The sequence below is a fragment of the Leishmania donovani genome, chromosome 33 (assembly GCF_000227135.1).
Source record: "Leishmania donovani BPK282A1 complete genome, chromosome 33".
NCBI lineage: Eukaryota > Euglenozoa > Kinetoplastea > Trypanosomatida > Trypanosomatidae > Leishmania > Leishmania donovani.
Genome location: NC_018260.1, coordinates 266856 through 281340, shown reverse-complemented (window position 1 = coordinate 281340; position 14485 = coordinate 266856). Strand labels below are relative to the sequence as shown.

General features: G+C 62.0%; 3 protein-coding genes across 3 annotated transcripts; all 3 read right to left on the bottom strand.

The window, feature by feature from the left end:
• Positions 1 to 2: 2 nt before the first annotated feature.
• LDBPK_330860 (beta-tubulin) lies at positions 3 to 29 on the bottom strand (the record flags this gene model as incomplete). Its single annotated transcript, XM_003863862.1, has 1 exon — positions 3 to 29. A coding segment is annotated over one exon (27 nt), but the record flags the coding sequence as incomplete, so codon positions are not given.
• Positions 30 to 674: 645 nt separating this feature from the next.
• Positions 675 to 5546, bottom strand: LDBPK_330850 (hypothetical protein, conserved; the record flags this gene model as incomplete). The annotated part of the gene is made up of 1 exon (XM_003863861.1): positions 675 to 5546. The coding sequence occupies one exon, from the start codon at positions 5544 to 5546 to the stop codon at positions 675 to 677; it is 4872 nt and encodes a 1623-aa protein (XP_003863909.1).
• Positions 5547 to 7794: 2248 nt separating this feature from the next.
• LDBPK_330840 (hypothetical protein, conserved) lies at positions 7795 to 12837 on the bottom strand (the record flags this gene model as incomplete). The annotated part of the gene is made up of 1 exon (XM_003863860.1): positions 7795 to 12837. The coding sequence occupies one exon, from the start codon at positions 12835 to 12837 to the stop codon at positions 7795 to 7797; it is 5043 nt and encodes a 1680-aa protein (XP_003863908.1).
• Positions 12838 to 14485: the final 1648 nt, after the last annotated feature.

Sequence of the window (14485 nt, the reverse complement as noted above, 5' to 3'; positions counted from 1 at the left end):
CCGGCCTGGCAGGTAACGATCTCACGCATGATGGCAGAGTGGCGAAAGGCGAAAAGAAAGGGGATGCTTTGTGTGGAGGAGGGGGGTTGGGGGAAGGTTACTGGCCGGTGTGTGTGTGCGTGTGTGTGTGTGGCACGAGCGCAACGCCGTGCAAGCATATTTCCGAATGTCGGGGTTGTTTCGAGACCAGGAGAGACGGGGGGAGAGAAAGCGGGGGAGATGGGGTGTGACACAGATGGCCGCCGCCGGCGGAGACGCAGGGGGAGGGGGGGCGCCAAGGGCCGCGGCCGCTCCTCACAGCAGGCAAGAAAAAGACGCGGCAGTGGCGCGGCGTCATGTCCCGCAAACAGAAGCGGACAAGGAAGCGCCGTTTGGTCTTACGGCGAGACAGAGGCAGCGCGCACAGCACCGGCAGGTGTCGCCGGCATCGCACGTTACCCGCCTCTCGCCCGCGTCGCGGCGGTGCGTGCGGGAGTGTCTATGGTTGTGGGAAATCTGTGAGCAGTGAGGCAAGCAACTCACTGCACAAGACAGCAGCGGTAGCGCTGCGCGGTGGTCGTCGTGGTGTGCGCAGTGCCAGTGTGAGAGGCAAGAAGAGGTGATAGGCAGAGAGCTCGGCATGCTTTGGAGCTGTTTAGACTTTCAGGCACAAAAATCTTGGCTGTGCCGTGACGTTAGGCGAATGCTGCTGCGTAGTCTTCGTTCTCGCCCATGGGCTCTTTTTTCTGTACGGAAGCGAAGTTGTCGCAGTAGGTGCCGTCGTGCTTTACCGTAGTTGCACAGGCATCTGTTCTTTGGAAGCACCTTCGCAGTGTCGCCCTGTCCGAACGCCCGATGCGGCGCTGCCACGCGATTCTCAGGGAGACGACCTGCTGCGGCGGCATGCTGCTAGGGGATGGACTGCTTAGCTGCGCAGACGGGAGAAGGACGCGCAGGGCGGTGATGGGCACATCCGGCGACGACGACGATGGCGAAAACCGTCCGGTCTCCACGGCGGGCATGCGGTGAAGAAGAAACTCGTTCACGTAAGCATTGTACCGATACAGTTCATGGCACTGCGACCCCGCTGCACCCCGCTGCTGCAGAGAGCAGAGGAGTAGGCTGCCCATGCTCAGCAGCAGATCACGCTTCACCTCGTAATCGGCAACACTGGTGCCGCCTCCACCGCCAACTGTGCCCGAGTTTTTTCGCACGCGCTGCAGCAGCCTGCGATGGTCCGCAACATGCAGGAGCGCTGCGGAGGCAGCGCCTACCGTGCCGCAGCGCACCGCCGAGCCGTCTGTCAACCCACGCTCCGCGCGCCACCGTCGCACACTCGCAGCCGTCACACCGGCGTGAAAAAGAAGCTGCGCCAGAGACGACTCGACTGACCACGGAAGCAGCGAGCCAGTGCGTCGGAGACGACGTGCAAACGCTTCCGCTGCACTGCGCGACACGTCCTGAGTATCCGCTGCGCCACCCGCCATCGCAAGGAGTAGCAGCCCCAGTACATAGACGTCAGGGCACGACTGCAAAAGGAGAAGAGCGACGCGCTCTATGGTCTGTGGCCGACACAGCACGGCCGCCCCCGGCGTGGCCGCTGCACTCGCGCTGGTGAGATGGCAGTGCGCCTGCCACACAGACACGCACTTGCCGTAATTGGCAGCCAGTCGTGCGCGCCAATGGCAACCAATGTCACCTGACAGTTGCGCATGGCCTAGAGGGCAGACGAGAGCCCAGCTCGTCGCGCTGTCTGTCGAAGATGTCTGCGGCGTGGCTGTCCAAGAGAGCACCTCGAGCAGCGAAGAGAAGATGTGCTGCGCCGCAGGTGTGGCGAGTAGCAGCGCGTGTGCTAGCGCGCGATAGTCGTCATGGTGCGTCGGTGTGTCGTAGCTGTCTGCGCCTTCCGTCGAGTCCCCATGTTTTACGCCGTGTTCGTCATGGCTGCGCACGGGTGTGATGTCGTTGTCTTCATGCTGCGTTGCATCGCGGGTCACAGAAGATCTGACCGCCGCGCGCGAGTCCCACAGCGAGGCGGCGATCAGTGGTGCGTGCGCGTCCTCTGCTGCAGGCACGACGGCCGCCACGTCGTCGAAGTCATCCTCCACGGGCAAAGTGCTCGTGCCCCAGTCCGCAGTAACGTCGACCCCCTCGACTTCGGCGTCGAGGCACTCGTCTGCTGTGCCTTCCAGGAGGGCGCCGCTTTCGCACTCCAACGCATCGGGTATGTCTTCGCCAGCAGCGGCGGTGGACAAGGCGGGTGATGTGTCTTCGTCGCTGCTCACCCGGGCGGACTCGGGTTCATTGTCGGCCACCCCATCGCTGTCGCAGCTAGTTGGCGCCGACGCGCCTTCATCAGAACAGTTGACGTCCGTTTCCGGAGAGTTCACGGCTGTGTCTTGGCTAGTGCGCCTTACCACGACATTTTTCACGTACGGGTAAAGGAAGAGGGCAACACGGGCCGTGTCTGGGATAGCGATCGCCAACTGCCAAAGGTGCTTCACAACCTCATCCAAGCAAGACACCACTTCTGCGAAACTGTTCGTGCCATCGCCTGCGCCGCTGCCTCTTTCGCTTCTCTCGTGGGTGGAGAATGGCTGCCGCTTGTGGTGTCTGCCGTCCGCCGTGTCGATGGATGCGGCGGCAGACGTGTTGTGTTCGTTGAAGGCGAGGAACCGCTGCTGATTTCTCTCCAGTACATACCATGCAAGAGAGCCGCTGCCGTACACTACTGCCTCGGTCGCCTTTCCTTTCTCCAACGCGGAGGCTGGTAGTCCAGACCACAGCAACGCCTTCATGAGACGCTGCCGCCCTAGTGAGGGAGGAAGGCTATCTAGTGCACTCTGCAGTGCTTCATTGTGTAGCAGCGCCAGGGCACCGCTTCTCCCTGACGCTGCCGCCGCGTAGACGCGCAGCCTGCGCAGGTACGCAGCAACCGCAGGATGACATGCACGCATCACATCATCCACCACGCATTGGACAAGACCAGGATCGCCGACAGATGCGGGGTTTCCGGCTTCACCGAACAGTGCCACAACCTGAAGAAGGCGGAGAAGCACCATCAATGATGGGTGCCCCCGAGGCCGCAACAACGCCGCCTCTGTCGGTAGCCTGTCGCCGTTATGGCGGTGTCGCTCCTCTCCCACGTGGGGCACCGATGCAGCAGTCTCGATGGAGGGCAGCGTCCTCACGCCAGGCACCGACACCGGCAGCGTTGCGTATCGCCGGAAGACCTCGATGGAAACCGTCACCACCTCTTCAGACAGCTCCACGCAGGAGGTGAGATGGGCCTGCGCTTGGGCGAGTGCAGCTGCGGAGCTCCGCTGCAGTGGTAATGCAGGAGACAAGGTACTGGCGAACGAGGGAAGAGACGTCACTCTACCGCGCCTCCTCCCTTGTCGCGAGTGTGCCGGAGACGCTCCGACTCCCGAGGGTCTCAGATCACCATCGTTAGCTGAAGTTTCGACCACGGCAGTCGAGAGAACAAACGCGGTCCGCTGGCACCTCTCTGTCTGCGGGCACAGCGCGCATGCAGCCACACCTTCGTTTTCACCGGCGCAGCTCGGCAGTGTCTTCAACTGGGCAAGCTCGGTAGCACCTACGATGGAGCTGTTCCAAACTGCCAGCGTGTTCAGCCACGCGGACATCGTCTGTGTTTTGCCGGCATTTGTCGCGCGATAGGTGCTGTAGTAGAGCGACGGCCCCGCGCAAACTCCCTCGAGCGCCAGCAGCGTCCACATGACCGTCACGGTGTTGCGCGAATGAAAGACGCCGGGGAACGCGTCACACATGGCGTGGAAGAGAAGGCACCAGAGCCGCGCAGGGGTCGCAGGCTGGCGGGCTACGTCGCGTTGCAGCATCCCGGCCTCCTCAAAGCAGGCGGACACGCGCGCGAATACAAGGGCCACCCAACCAGGCATGTCGTCTGGCACTGTCACACCGTAGACATCGACAGAACGCTCGTCGTCACTGGACGACACATCTTCGCGGTCGGCCAGCAAGGCTCGCATCAGAGGCATATAGAGGTGGTCACGAACGTGAGCGAGGCTCGTGCCTCTATCCAACGTCGCAGCATCCGCCTCTTCACTGCTGCTACCGCCGGCTCCGGGGATGGTCGCGCAATGCGCTCCTTCACGCCTTCCTTGCACACTCGCTCCGCCCGCACGCCGCAACGCGAGCAGGTTGCCGCGCACCTGCGACACCGCCGCTACGGCTGCTATCAGCACAGCCCAGTCCTCAAATGTCTCCATCGACTCGGCGTGTGGCGGCGCGTGCGCGACGGCGGCGCTACAACGCTGAGGCGCCTGCCCGATCGATGGCATCGTGAGCGGAGAAGAGCGACCGCATACCACTGGCCACAGCCACTCTTGGCAAAGCTGAATGGCGATTTCTCGACCGCGGCGGGCAGCCGCGCTCAGAAGCTTGCATTGGGCGGGGTGTGCCGACGAGCTTGGCACGTTGCCCCCACTTACGGCCGCCGCATCGGATGTGGCCACCGCCAGAGCCACCTCCACCAAGCGCAGGAACAATGGGCATGTGGTCAGGCTTTTCCTGTCGCGCACGCGGGCCAAGTGTGCACGGAGCGCGTCTTGGTATGCTGGAGGAAACACCGCTGCCGGACAGAGAAGACCACCGTCGCGGAGTACAGCATGGCGACGCCGCTGTTGCCGCAGTTGCTGCTCATGCTGAGGATGGGTATGCGCATCGGCGCTACCCGAGCCCAAATGGTGAGCGAGGTAGCGCTGCAAATGCTGCTCAACAGATGGCGGTGCCATTGAGGTATCCACTGCTCGCCGCGGTGACGCGGCTGGCTGCCGCCTGCTAGCTTCGTGGTGTCCCAAAGCAGCCGCCTCCGATGGCGACTCTTGCTGTCGCAACGACTGCCGCGTCGGTGGCGGCAGTCGAGCCGCAGAGAGGGATACCTCAATTGGCATCTGATCCGGATTAGCCCACCACCAAAGCATGACAAACTCGAGCCCCAAGATCGTTGCAGCGCCATCCGATGGATGATGGCGCGCCATGTGCTGCTCCCAGTGCATGTGAAGTGTGTAGGCAGATGAGCAGAGAAGCGCACGGATGCCACTCTCGAGACGCCGTCGCAGTCCTGCCGGTTGCCGGGAGTAGTCGTAAGGGTAGATGTGGTGCAGCCAATGTTGCGGCGCACTGGGTGCTGCCACGTCGCCGGCATTCAGCGCGGCGAGCTCACAGTATTGTCCGAGGAATGCCTGCTCCAGCATGGCGCGCCAAAACGCGACCACCGAGTCGGCGGGGAACCCGGCCGACTCACCTTTGAAGCAATCCCTCTGCTCCCGCAGGAGCATGTCCTGCAGGACAGCTTCCATGTCCTTCAGCGCCACTGATAGCGGCATAAGCTGCCACTGAAACTCGCCCGCAGGAGTGACGTCGGTCGCCGCTTGCTCAGGGCGCAGAAACGCCTCTGGGCGGCGAGTGGTCGAGTACAATGCCGCTTCCTTAACATCGTCGAAGATATGGTGCAGAAACATATCCTGTGCAGCCGCAAAGTCGCCGGTCAGAGGAGCCCCGGCGGTAGAGGACGAGACCCTCATCGAGGCACCGCCGCTCTCCTGAGGTGCCTCGGCTGTTTTGCTAGGAGGTGCGCCGCGTAACCCGACGAGGTACTCCGTCCAGGCGGAAAGGTGGGCCGACCTCTGAAAATGGGTAGCGCAGCTGCCGCCTTGCGGAAGGTCATCGGCTACGTCGGCCGCAGCACGTGCAAAGGCGACGGCGAAGTCCTCAGGGGCGGTTTTCGACGTCGCTGCCGCGATCGTGTCATGAAGGGGCGGTGGGCTGGCGAGAGGCATCGAAGGTGGCTGCGGGGCCATCGAAAAGAATACGCAGCATCGTCGCTGATTCCAAGAAGCGCTCCTCGCAGTCGACAAACAGCAGGCCACGTACGTGATCAGCATTCGCCGCGCCCGCAACTGCTGGCTGGCTGGCACGGGGCAGCGAGTGGCCATCTCCCTTTTATTTGGATGTTTATATGTTCGACCGTGACTCTAATGTGACTTTTTTACGAGCCTCTCCAGGTCAGGTATGGCAATTAGCGCGAAGGATACTGTCGCTCACACCAGTCTTGCACGCGATGTGAGAAAAGAAAATACACTGGCATACGCATCGCCGGGCCGTTTTCCCACGTCCGTGTAGACTTATGTTCAGGCGACTGATACTCAGCTGGATACCAAGCACCACGCGCTTCCTAACGCACCAGAGCGGCCGGCACCGCCACCTCAGAAAAGACCACGGCAGAAGTGCGCTATAAAACGTGGATATGCCGAAGAACTGAAAGGGAACACAACTGCCGCTGAGAGAGAGAGAGCAAGCCACTGGGTGCGCCTCGGGGTTCGTGCAACAGGCAACGGCAGCTCCTCGTCTACAGATGGCGTCGGCGAGCTTTCGACGGCTTGCGGGGAGAAGGAAGGGGAGGATAGCGGTGTCGCAGGAGAGTACGTGGGTGGCGAGCAAGGGGGGTTGGGCAGGAGAAAGAAAGACACAGAAAGAGGCGACGCTGGAGCAGAGTGGAGATACTCGAGCAAGCAGCAGCCCACGCACACTCACCCGTGCTTGCTGAAAAAGATGCGAGTTCGGAAGAGGCAAATTCAACGACAAGAAGCACACACAGATTGCACGAGGCCAACGGCTGTACGCGCGAGAACCAAGCCATAACGGCGCAGAGAACAACAGTAGCAACGGTAGACCCGGTCGTCGATCCAGCTACAGAAGAAGTGGAGGGCGAGCAGCCCCACCCACTTGTTACCCATTCCGCCTTTTCTTTTTGGTCCAATGCGTGTCCATTCTATGTCCCGTACAGCACGAGCTCAACTGTGCTCTACGCAGGGTCTGTCACAGGCCCCACCAGCGGGGTGCGAAGCAACGCTAGGCACACGCATTACAGCAATGCGCCGGCCCAGTCATCTCAGCACCGTCTCTGCCTCAAACTCTGGCCAGCCTTCACCGTGCAGGTCGCCTCACAGCCGCTCCCCCGCTATGCCGGCTGCCACCCCTGGTGCATCCCACCCCCCTCTCCTCGGGGCGGCTCAGATCTCCCCACACCAGTGGGCCGTGCGAGGGCCGGGGGTGGGATGCGTTCGAGTCACGCGGACACTCTGCCCATCATGTGGATGGCACAAGCGTGTTCACTGTCGCAGTTCGCCCCCAAGCAGCACCATCCAGGATCCGGCCACCGCCATCCGCAGCAATGCACCGCCCTGACTGCGCTGCGTCGCAGGCACTCGGCCCTGCCAGCACCAGAGGTGGCTCTGGCATAGGCAGGGATAGAGATGAGGGAGGAGGGTTGCCTGGCTTCTGAAGAGAGTGGGGGGAAGGGGCACTGGACTCTGAGCCACCATGAGCCGAGAGGTGTGCCCACACACAAACGCACACACAAACCGTCGTTAAGGTGCTCCGACCCCTGTTTGGGGGGGGGGGAAGGGGGAAGGGTGGCGTGACGCGCTGGCGGTTCCGTGGTCGACAAGTTTGTTTCAGGGAAGCAGATGCGCCCCTAAATGCGCCTCCTGCACCCTGCGCACCGCCAGAAGTCGATCCGATGACACTGAGCTTCACATTGCACGAGCTCTCATGGATACGACATGCTGCCTCAGCCACGAGAGGGGAGAGGAAAATGAGGAGAGAAAGGAGCTCTAGCCACACGCACACACGTGTCCGCGCACGCGGAACGTGCTCAGACCTTCACCCCCCCCGTGGCCGTTCTCCCTTGCCCTTGATAGAATGGGTTGGCCCTCGACGCGTCATTCAGCTCAACTTCCTTTTTTTCTCCCTCACACTGCCGCGCGAGCCCTACGTCTCGTTCGTCACTGAACGCTTGGGAGGCGCAGACACTGTGCGCTGCGGTCGCACCGCCGGGTCGCGGTTTGCAATTGCCGCACGAGCCACACCGTTGGAGGATGAGTGGCCGGGGCGGCTGTTCCCAGTGGCGCCCACCACGGGTCCTCCCAACGGAGACGTCGGAGTCGCCGCCGCTGCAGGCGTTCTCGCCGCGCCCACCTCCTTCCCTGGAATACGCAGCCGCGTCGCAGCTGCGGAAGCGCCGTCCTCTGCAGCCCCACCCCCGCTAGGAGATGCACGGCCAGCAGCGCGGGATTGCGGCGTTCTTGGTGCAGGCCCTGCCGGGTTTGCCGTGGTAGGCGCGGTAGTAGTTACTGGAGGCGTGGAGGAGGGCGGCACGTTCGGTGGTGCGCGCACGGATCGGGTTGTGCGAGAAGCAGGTCCGCAGCCGATGGAACGCGCCGCCCGCGTGTCCGCTTGTTCAGCTGCCGTCTGCGGCGGGTGGAGGGCAGCGGCGATGAGGGCGGCCTCCTTGGTCTGCAGGTGCTTCATGACGTCGCCCGTAAGCTGGAAGCGAAGGAAGTTCGAGTCTGGAAAGATGAGCCGATGGTGCTGCAGAAACTCCACAATGTTTGGCGCGCGACGCGCCATAGCACTGAGGGGGCGAGGGGCGGAACGCGGCGGCGAGCTGGGCACCGACACAGCATGAGCGGAGGCCCGGCACGGCGCTGACAGGGCCAGTTCAGGAGCTGCACCACGTTGCGAGCCGTTACCGTCAGAATTATCGTTGATGGGGTCTCTGTCGCCAAGGTGTGTGCCCGCATGATTCATCACCGCTGGCCCGCTTTCACTTCGGCCAACGCGTGCGGGCGGCCGCGTCGAGTGTGGCGGCACCGGACTCTCGCCCCCCTCCTCGGCAGACTCCCCGGCCCGGGAACCAACCGAATCTTCTCTGAAGGCGTGCAACGTGACATCGCTATCCGCCGTACGTTCAACGCTCTCCCGCAGCGAACTGGCAGCGCGGGATGCGTACTGCTGCTCCGCCAGCTTCGCCTTCATGCCACAAACCCAGTCTCGTAGGACTTCGCGCACGAGGAAGAGTTGCCGGTCGAGGCGGTTGCGTACAAAGCTGGTAACCAGGATGGAGTTCTGGCGATTGCGAATGACAGATTCGATCGAGTTCTCGACGATGACCACGCGATTCATGCACCGGCCAAGTCGGCACAGCTCCTTCGTGTAGTGCGAGTCACGATACCACCGCGTGTCGCGATAAATGGCTTCGTCGAAGATCTTGTTCGCCGGGTCAATGTGGCACATGGCGCGCCGGGCCAGACTCTCTTCGCTCGCCGTCCACAGCACCAGCTCCAGTCGAAGAGGGTTTGTATCCTTCGCCGTGGCAGGACGCGCCTCACCGGTGCTGCACAAGCCAGCAGAACAGGTCTTACCTGAAACCCCGGACGCGTCGACACCCGACGCCGCAATAGTGCCAGCGGGAGCGGTGCTGTTAGTGCGGCGGTAGCCATCCGCCGACTGTCTCTGCGCAACCCGTGAGCGGTACAGCGGCGTCACTCCCATACGGTGCATTGCCTCGTCATACAGCCGATTCGAGGCATGCTGGCTGCGGGTGTGGGTGTCGATAAGTTTGTATCGAGGTGAGGGGCAGAGGCCGCGCAGCGTGTGGAGAAGCAGCGCGGCGCCGGGTCGAAGTATAGGTCCGGTGAAGCACCGGTTGTTGCAGAGCGTTTCATCCAGGTCAAACACAATGGTGATGGTGTTCGCCGCCTCCTGCGCCGAGAAGAGCTCCGGCAGAAGATCGTCCGAGGCCGTCGCGGCTGCCCTCTGGGGCGGGGAGGTGCCGGCGCCACTTGATAATCCGCTGGGGCCATCCCCTCGCCGAGCAGCCATGCGTGACAGCTGCTCTGATCCACCGCTGGCCGTCATGGTAGGGGCGGGTGATCGCCGCCGAGGGTCCCGAACGGAACCGGGAGTGCCGGGCGCGGACGCAGTAAGTTGACTATTCAGCGCCGTGGTTGACAAGGGTGGTGCAGCGCCACACACTGCACCGCAAGGGGGCATCCCCGCGCCCCTGGCCCCGGGGCCGGCCTCGCCGGCAGCTCGTCCACGAGGCGTCGAGATGCACACGCCGTCACCGTTGCCCGTGGAGCCATTCTCCGGAGCATTCGTCCGCCGGGAGCTCCGCAGCACTGCCTGGCTTCTCTCTCGCACCCTCGCCCCGGGAGTAGACGCAGCAGACACACTCGGCCTGCCCTTCCGTGCAGACGACTCGGTGTTGGAGCTCTTCTCCGTGGTCGGGGCAGCGGCTCTTCCTGCATCTCGCACTGGCAATCTTCCCTCGGGTTTGGCGCGGCTGCCTTGTGCAACCAACGATGTTGGCGAAGTTCGCGACGACGCGGGCACAGCCGGTGGCCGCTTCTGAGATGATCGTGCAGCTGGCGGCGTCTCCACTTCATCCGTCACGTTGAGCGTGGTGCTTCTGCCACCGTCCTCTTGTCCGTCCCTGTCCGCCTCCATCCGCTCCAACTCCCGCATCAGCGTTTCTGGCGAGTCGAGCGATCCCAAGATCTCCGAATGGCGCTCTTTCGTGGCAGCACGCAGCATCTCCAGTTCCCGTCGCTGATCCTTCTCAATGCGGCGGCGAAGACGCGGCGTGATGGGCGCATGGCCGGTGGTGTCGGTTCCGCGAAGAGGTCCATCCAAGAAGCTCTCCGGGACCTGTTCTGCCTCCTCCGGCCCCTCCCGATTGGGGTCGCTTGTATCCGCCGGGTACATCACGGAGCCCGACTCGTCATCTTTTGGCTCCGCCATGACCCTCGCGGTGCTTCTCGACGTACATCCATCAAAAGCCCCATTGGACGCGTGACTGACAGGCGACACATCACACGTGAGTGGCTCCTCCTCCTTCCACAGCACATGCAAGTCCTCGAGAAGCGCCGCGAAGTTCTCCAGCGGTGTGGAACGCGAGCCGCTGCGGTGCGATGATAGAGACCTCTCAGAAGCAGCCGATACCACCGAGCCCGCGACAACGTGCAGCTCTGGCAATCGCATCGGTGCCGGCTGTGGCGGCGTGGTTCTAGCGACGGGGGTCTCTTCTTCCACGTCATTGTGCACGCTGTCCATGGAAGGCGATAGCTGGGCTGCAGGGCCGACCGAAGACGGTGGTGTGGCCGCAGACGTAGGCGGCGACCTCGGCGCGCTGGGGCTGCGTGGGGACAGATGCGCCGAAGCCGTTGTTTCCAAGGAAGCGCTGCGAATGCTTTCCTTGGACAGCGGCTGCTCTTGCACAGAAACGGGAGAGTATACAGCCGCGTCGGCAGAAGGAGACCTCGGCAATGCTGAAGAGCGATGCTCCAACGATGAACCCCTTTCCGGTGTGCAAGAGGAAGCGCTGCGACTCTGCGGCCCCTTACTGGGCTGCGGCTCTGTGCTATCGCCCGCTGCTGCATCAAGTGGTGCCGTGGACGACGGCGGGCCATCCTCCCCAGCAGAAGAGGGGCAGGAGTGCGGAAGTGTCTGCGCAGAATGCGCACTTACCGGTGCATACTCTGGCGGCGGAGGCGGGAAGGCCGGGACTGGCCGAGCCTTGTGTATTGGGGCGCCGTAAGACGCCGCCGGCAGTGAGGAGGGGAGAGCGGTGCAAACTGCCTCCTCGCCGGTGCGCGCTATCTGTAATTTCTCATTCAACTGAGAGGTGTTCGGAGCGGGCAAGCGGCGACCCTTCACTTCGGAGACGATGACTGGTCGCCGTGGCGTCTGCGGTACTGACAAAAGGGCCACCATAGACTGCGAGGGATTGTGTGCATGCATCGGCTGCTTCTGCAGCTGCTGCTTCGGCGTGCAAGGCGGCTGCGAGGACGCGTGGTTCAGGGTCGACGAGCTACGGGGATCTTCAGCAGCATTCGCAGTGATGCCCAGTTGCTCTTCCACTGACTGTGAGGAGCTGTGGATGAGGGCTGGCGGCGGTGGCGCCGGCGCCGGCTCACCGCCCGCCCCCTCCAAAACGCTGGCGAAGCTAGATTCTAGTGTGACACGGTTCCGGCGCTTTCCGCCGTGGATGTGCGGAGCAGGGTCTGTAATAGGGTTACGATGCGTCAGGATCGGCGCCGCAATGCCATCAAGCAGAAAAGGGGGTGAGATAGCCACCTCCGCACGTGCCCCGGAGGCTCCGCCGTACCCCCTGCTACGGCTGCCGTGGATCACGGCGGGCGACGCTGGCGTCCCTGTTGGTGAATCAAGGTCGGACACCCGAGTGCGGCCGGGTCGAATCACACCGTTGTTGTCCGTGCTGCACATTTTCCTCTCGCTCTCAATACTGCTGGGCAGCGGGCTCGTGGTTGGCGGAGGTGCTGATCCGGTGTCGATGCTGTGATTAGAAGATGTGGTGCCCGTCACGGATACCGGCAAGGGCGCCAGCGCGGCGTCAGCGGTGGGCAGCTCCGGGGGTGGAACTGGCAAGTGGGCCCGGCTACTGAAGGTTGAGTGGAGATATCCTGGTACAGACCTCGATGCCGGCCTGGAGGTGCTGCGGATCTGAGCATGCGGTGTGGCGCCGCGCACCGCCGTCGCTGGCGATGCAGCAGAGCTCGGTCGCATGCGCGTCAGTGAAAAACTTGCCGAGTTGAGAGACGAAGTTGTCGGACTGGTGCGCGCATACGGCTCTACGTCCGTTGCTCTCGAAGCCTGAAGAGAAGAAGCTGCGGCCGTTGTGCCGACCGAGGATGCATGGCGAGCGTATGCTCTTTCGAGAGTCTCCCTCCTCATGGAGGACGCTGCGGTGTTGCTCCTCTTTCTGGGTTCGCTGCTCAGTTTGGTGTAGTCATTGCGGCGGTCACGATCCTTTTTACTCGGAGGCTGTGATGCTACCGTGGTCAACGAGGTGAGATGCGACAACGGCGCAGGCGTGTGAGAGCGGGGCGACGGGCTGGTGAGGGACCTCTGCTTCCTTATCAACGAGAGTCGCTGCGGTCGGTTGGAGTTGAGCGCGTCAGCACTGTCGCTGTTCTCGCTCGTGTGGCACGAGTCCGAGCTCACGGACATCGCGTGTCTTCCCCCGTGTCTCGTTTTCCTGGTGCCGTACCCTCTGGTGAGGTTGATAGTATGCACTGCACGTCCGCCTCCCACTTCGGTGCACACCGGTCGTAAGACGGTGGGGTGCCGAAGAAGCGAATGAAAGGAGTGGTGGGAGGGGTGGGGGTTAGCGTGGATGCTGGCACGCGCGATAGACAGAGAGACACTCAAACCCTGAGAGCGGGCAGTGCTTGGCCAGCTTGGCCTTGTGGGTGAAAGAAGAGAAGGATGGTGGAGAGCCCACTCGGGGATGGAGATGGGAATGATGGTGGTGGTGGTGGTGGGAAAGCGGAGACAAAGGAAAACGAAAAGAGAGCAAGAAAAAGGCAGAGAGGGAGAGACGAGAGGTAACGCAGGTCAGCTGCGTCTCGTCACGCACACGCACAGAGATGATAAAGTACGCGGAGACAAGAAAAGGATTCGACAACCGGCGTGATCACACGGAAATAAAAACGGCTGAAGGGGGAGGGTGAGAGCGGCTTGCGTACCCATGCATGCGAAGATAAAAGAGGGGCAGAAGAGGAGGAGCGGGTACAAGCACTCGCACGTGCGCACCGCCTCGCTTTCCTCGATGGAGAATCTTCTTCTGTTCCCTACGGTCGGGGGAGGAGAGGAAGGGAAGGGAAAGGAGGGGGTGGGGGTACGGAGACAGCGTTGACGGAGGACACCGCGTGTAGCCACTTGCTGCTGCGAATGTGTTTCAACGGCAAGGAAAACGAGGAGGATTACCGATGCTCCACCGATTTTCCACTGTGTGCGTCGAAGAACCCTACCGCACCCACAAATTCAAACAACAGAAAGTCACAATTACCAGCACACGCGCTTGCACGTGCCGGCGAGCGCGCGCAAACACAAGCAACAACTACAAACTATATATATATATATATTGTATCGCGTAGAGAATACGCAGACGTGGTCAACACGCAAAACCTTCCCCTTCCCTTATGGCGCTTGGGTATAAAGGCGAGAAGGGGGGATGCAGTCGCACAGCGCAGCGACTCGATGAGGAACACGGTTGTCAACACACGTACACGTGCACATAAAAATACACACTCTACGCGGAGAACGAGGCAGGGAGGAAGGGAGAAACGGTGAAGAGATCAGGAACAAGAACACGTACAGACACACACAACAGGCAGTGAGGCACGGATGTGAAGAGAATAACAGACGGGCGCTGCGAGAACAGTGGAGAGACAGAAAGCTATGGGCGCTGCGAAGACATCTACTCTACACAGGAGGGGCGGTAGGGGGGCAGCGGCAGGAGCAACCACAACAGCAACTACAGCAATGGGCAAACGGAGCGAAAAGGCAGAAGAGTAGAAACACAATGTCGGAAAAGAAGTAAGATGTAAAGCATGCACACGCTGAAGGTGGCAGAGACAGCTGGCGGAAGACACACAAAAAAAACAAGGGCGTGATGGAGAGAGACGGTGGTGGTCGTGGTAGTGTTGGTGGGGAGAAGGGGGGAGGGACAGGCTGGAAAGAGGGCTGGAAAGAGGGCTGGCGTCAACATCCATGCGGAAGCACACACACAAGCACACGTGAAGAGGGAAAACAACGAAAAGAAGAATCGGTCACTTGCGCTGTGGTTACCTGCTGCCGGCAAAGCTATCGAGGC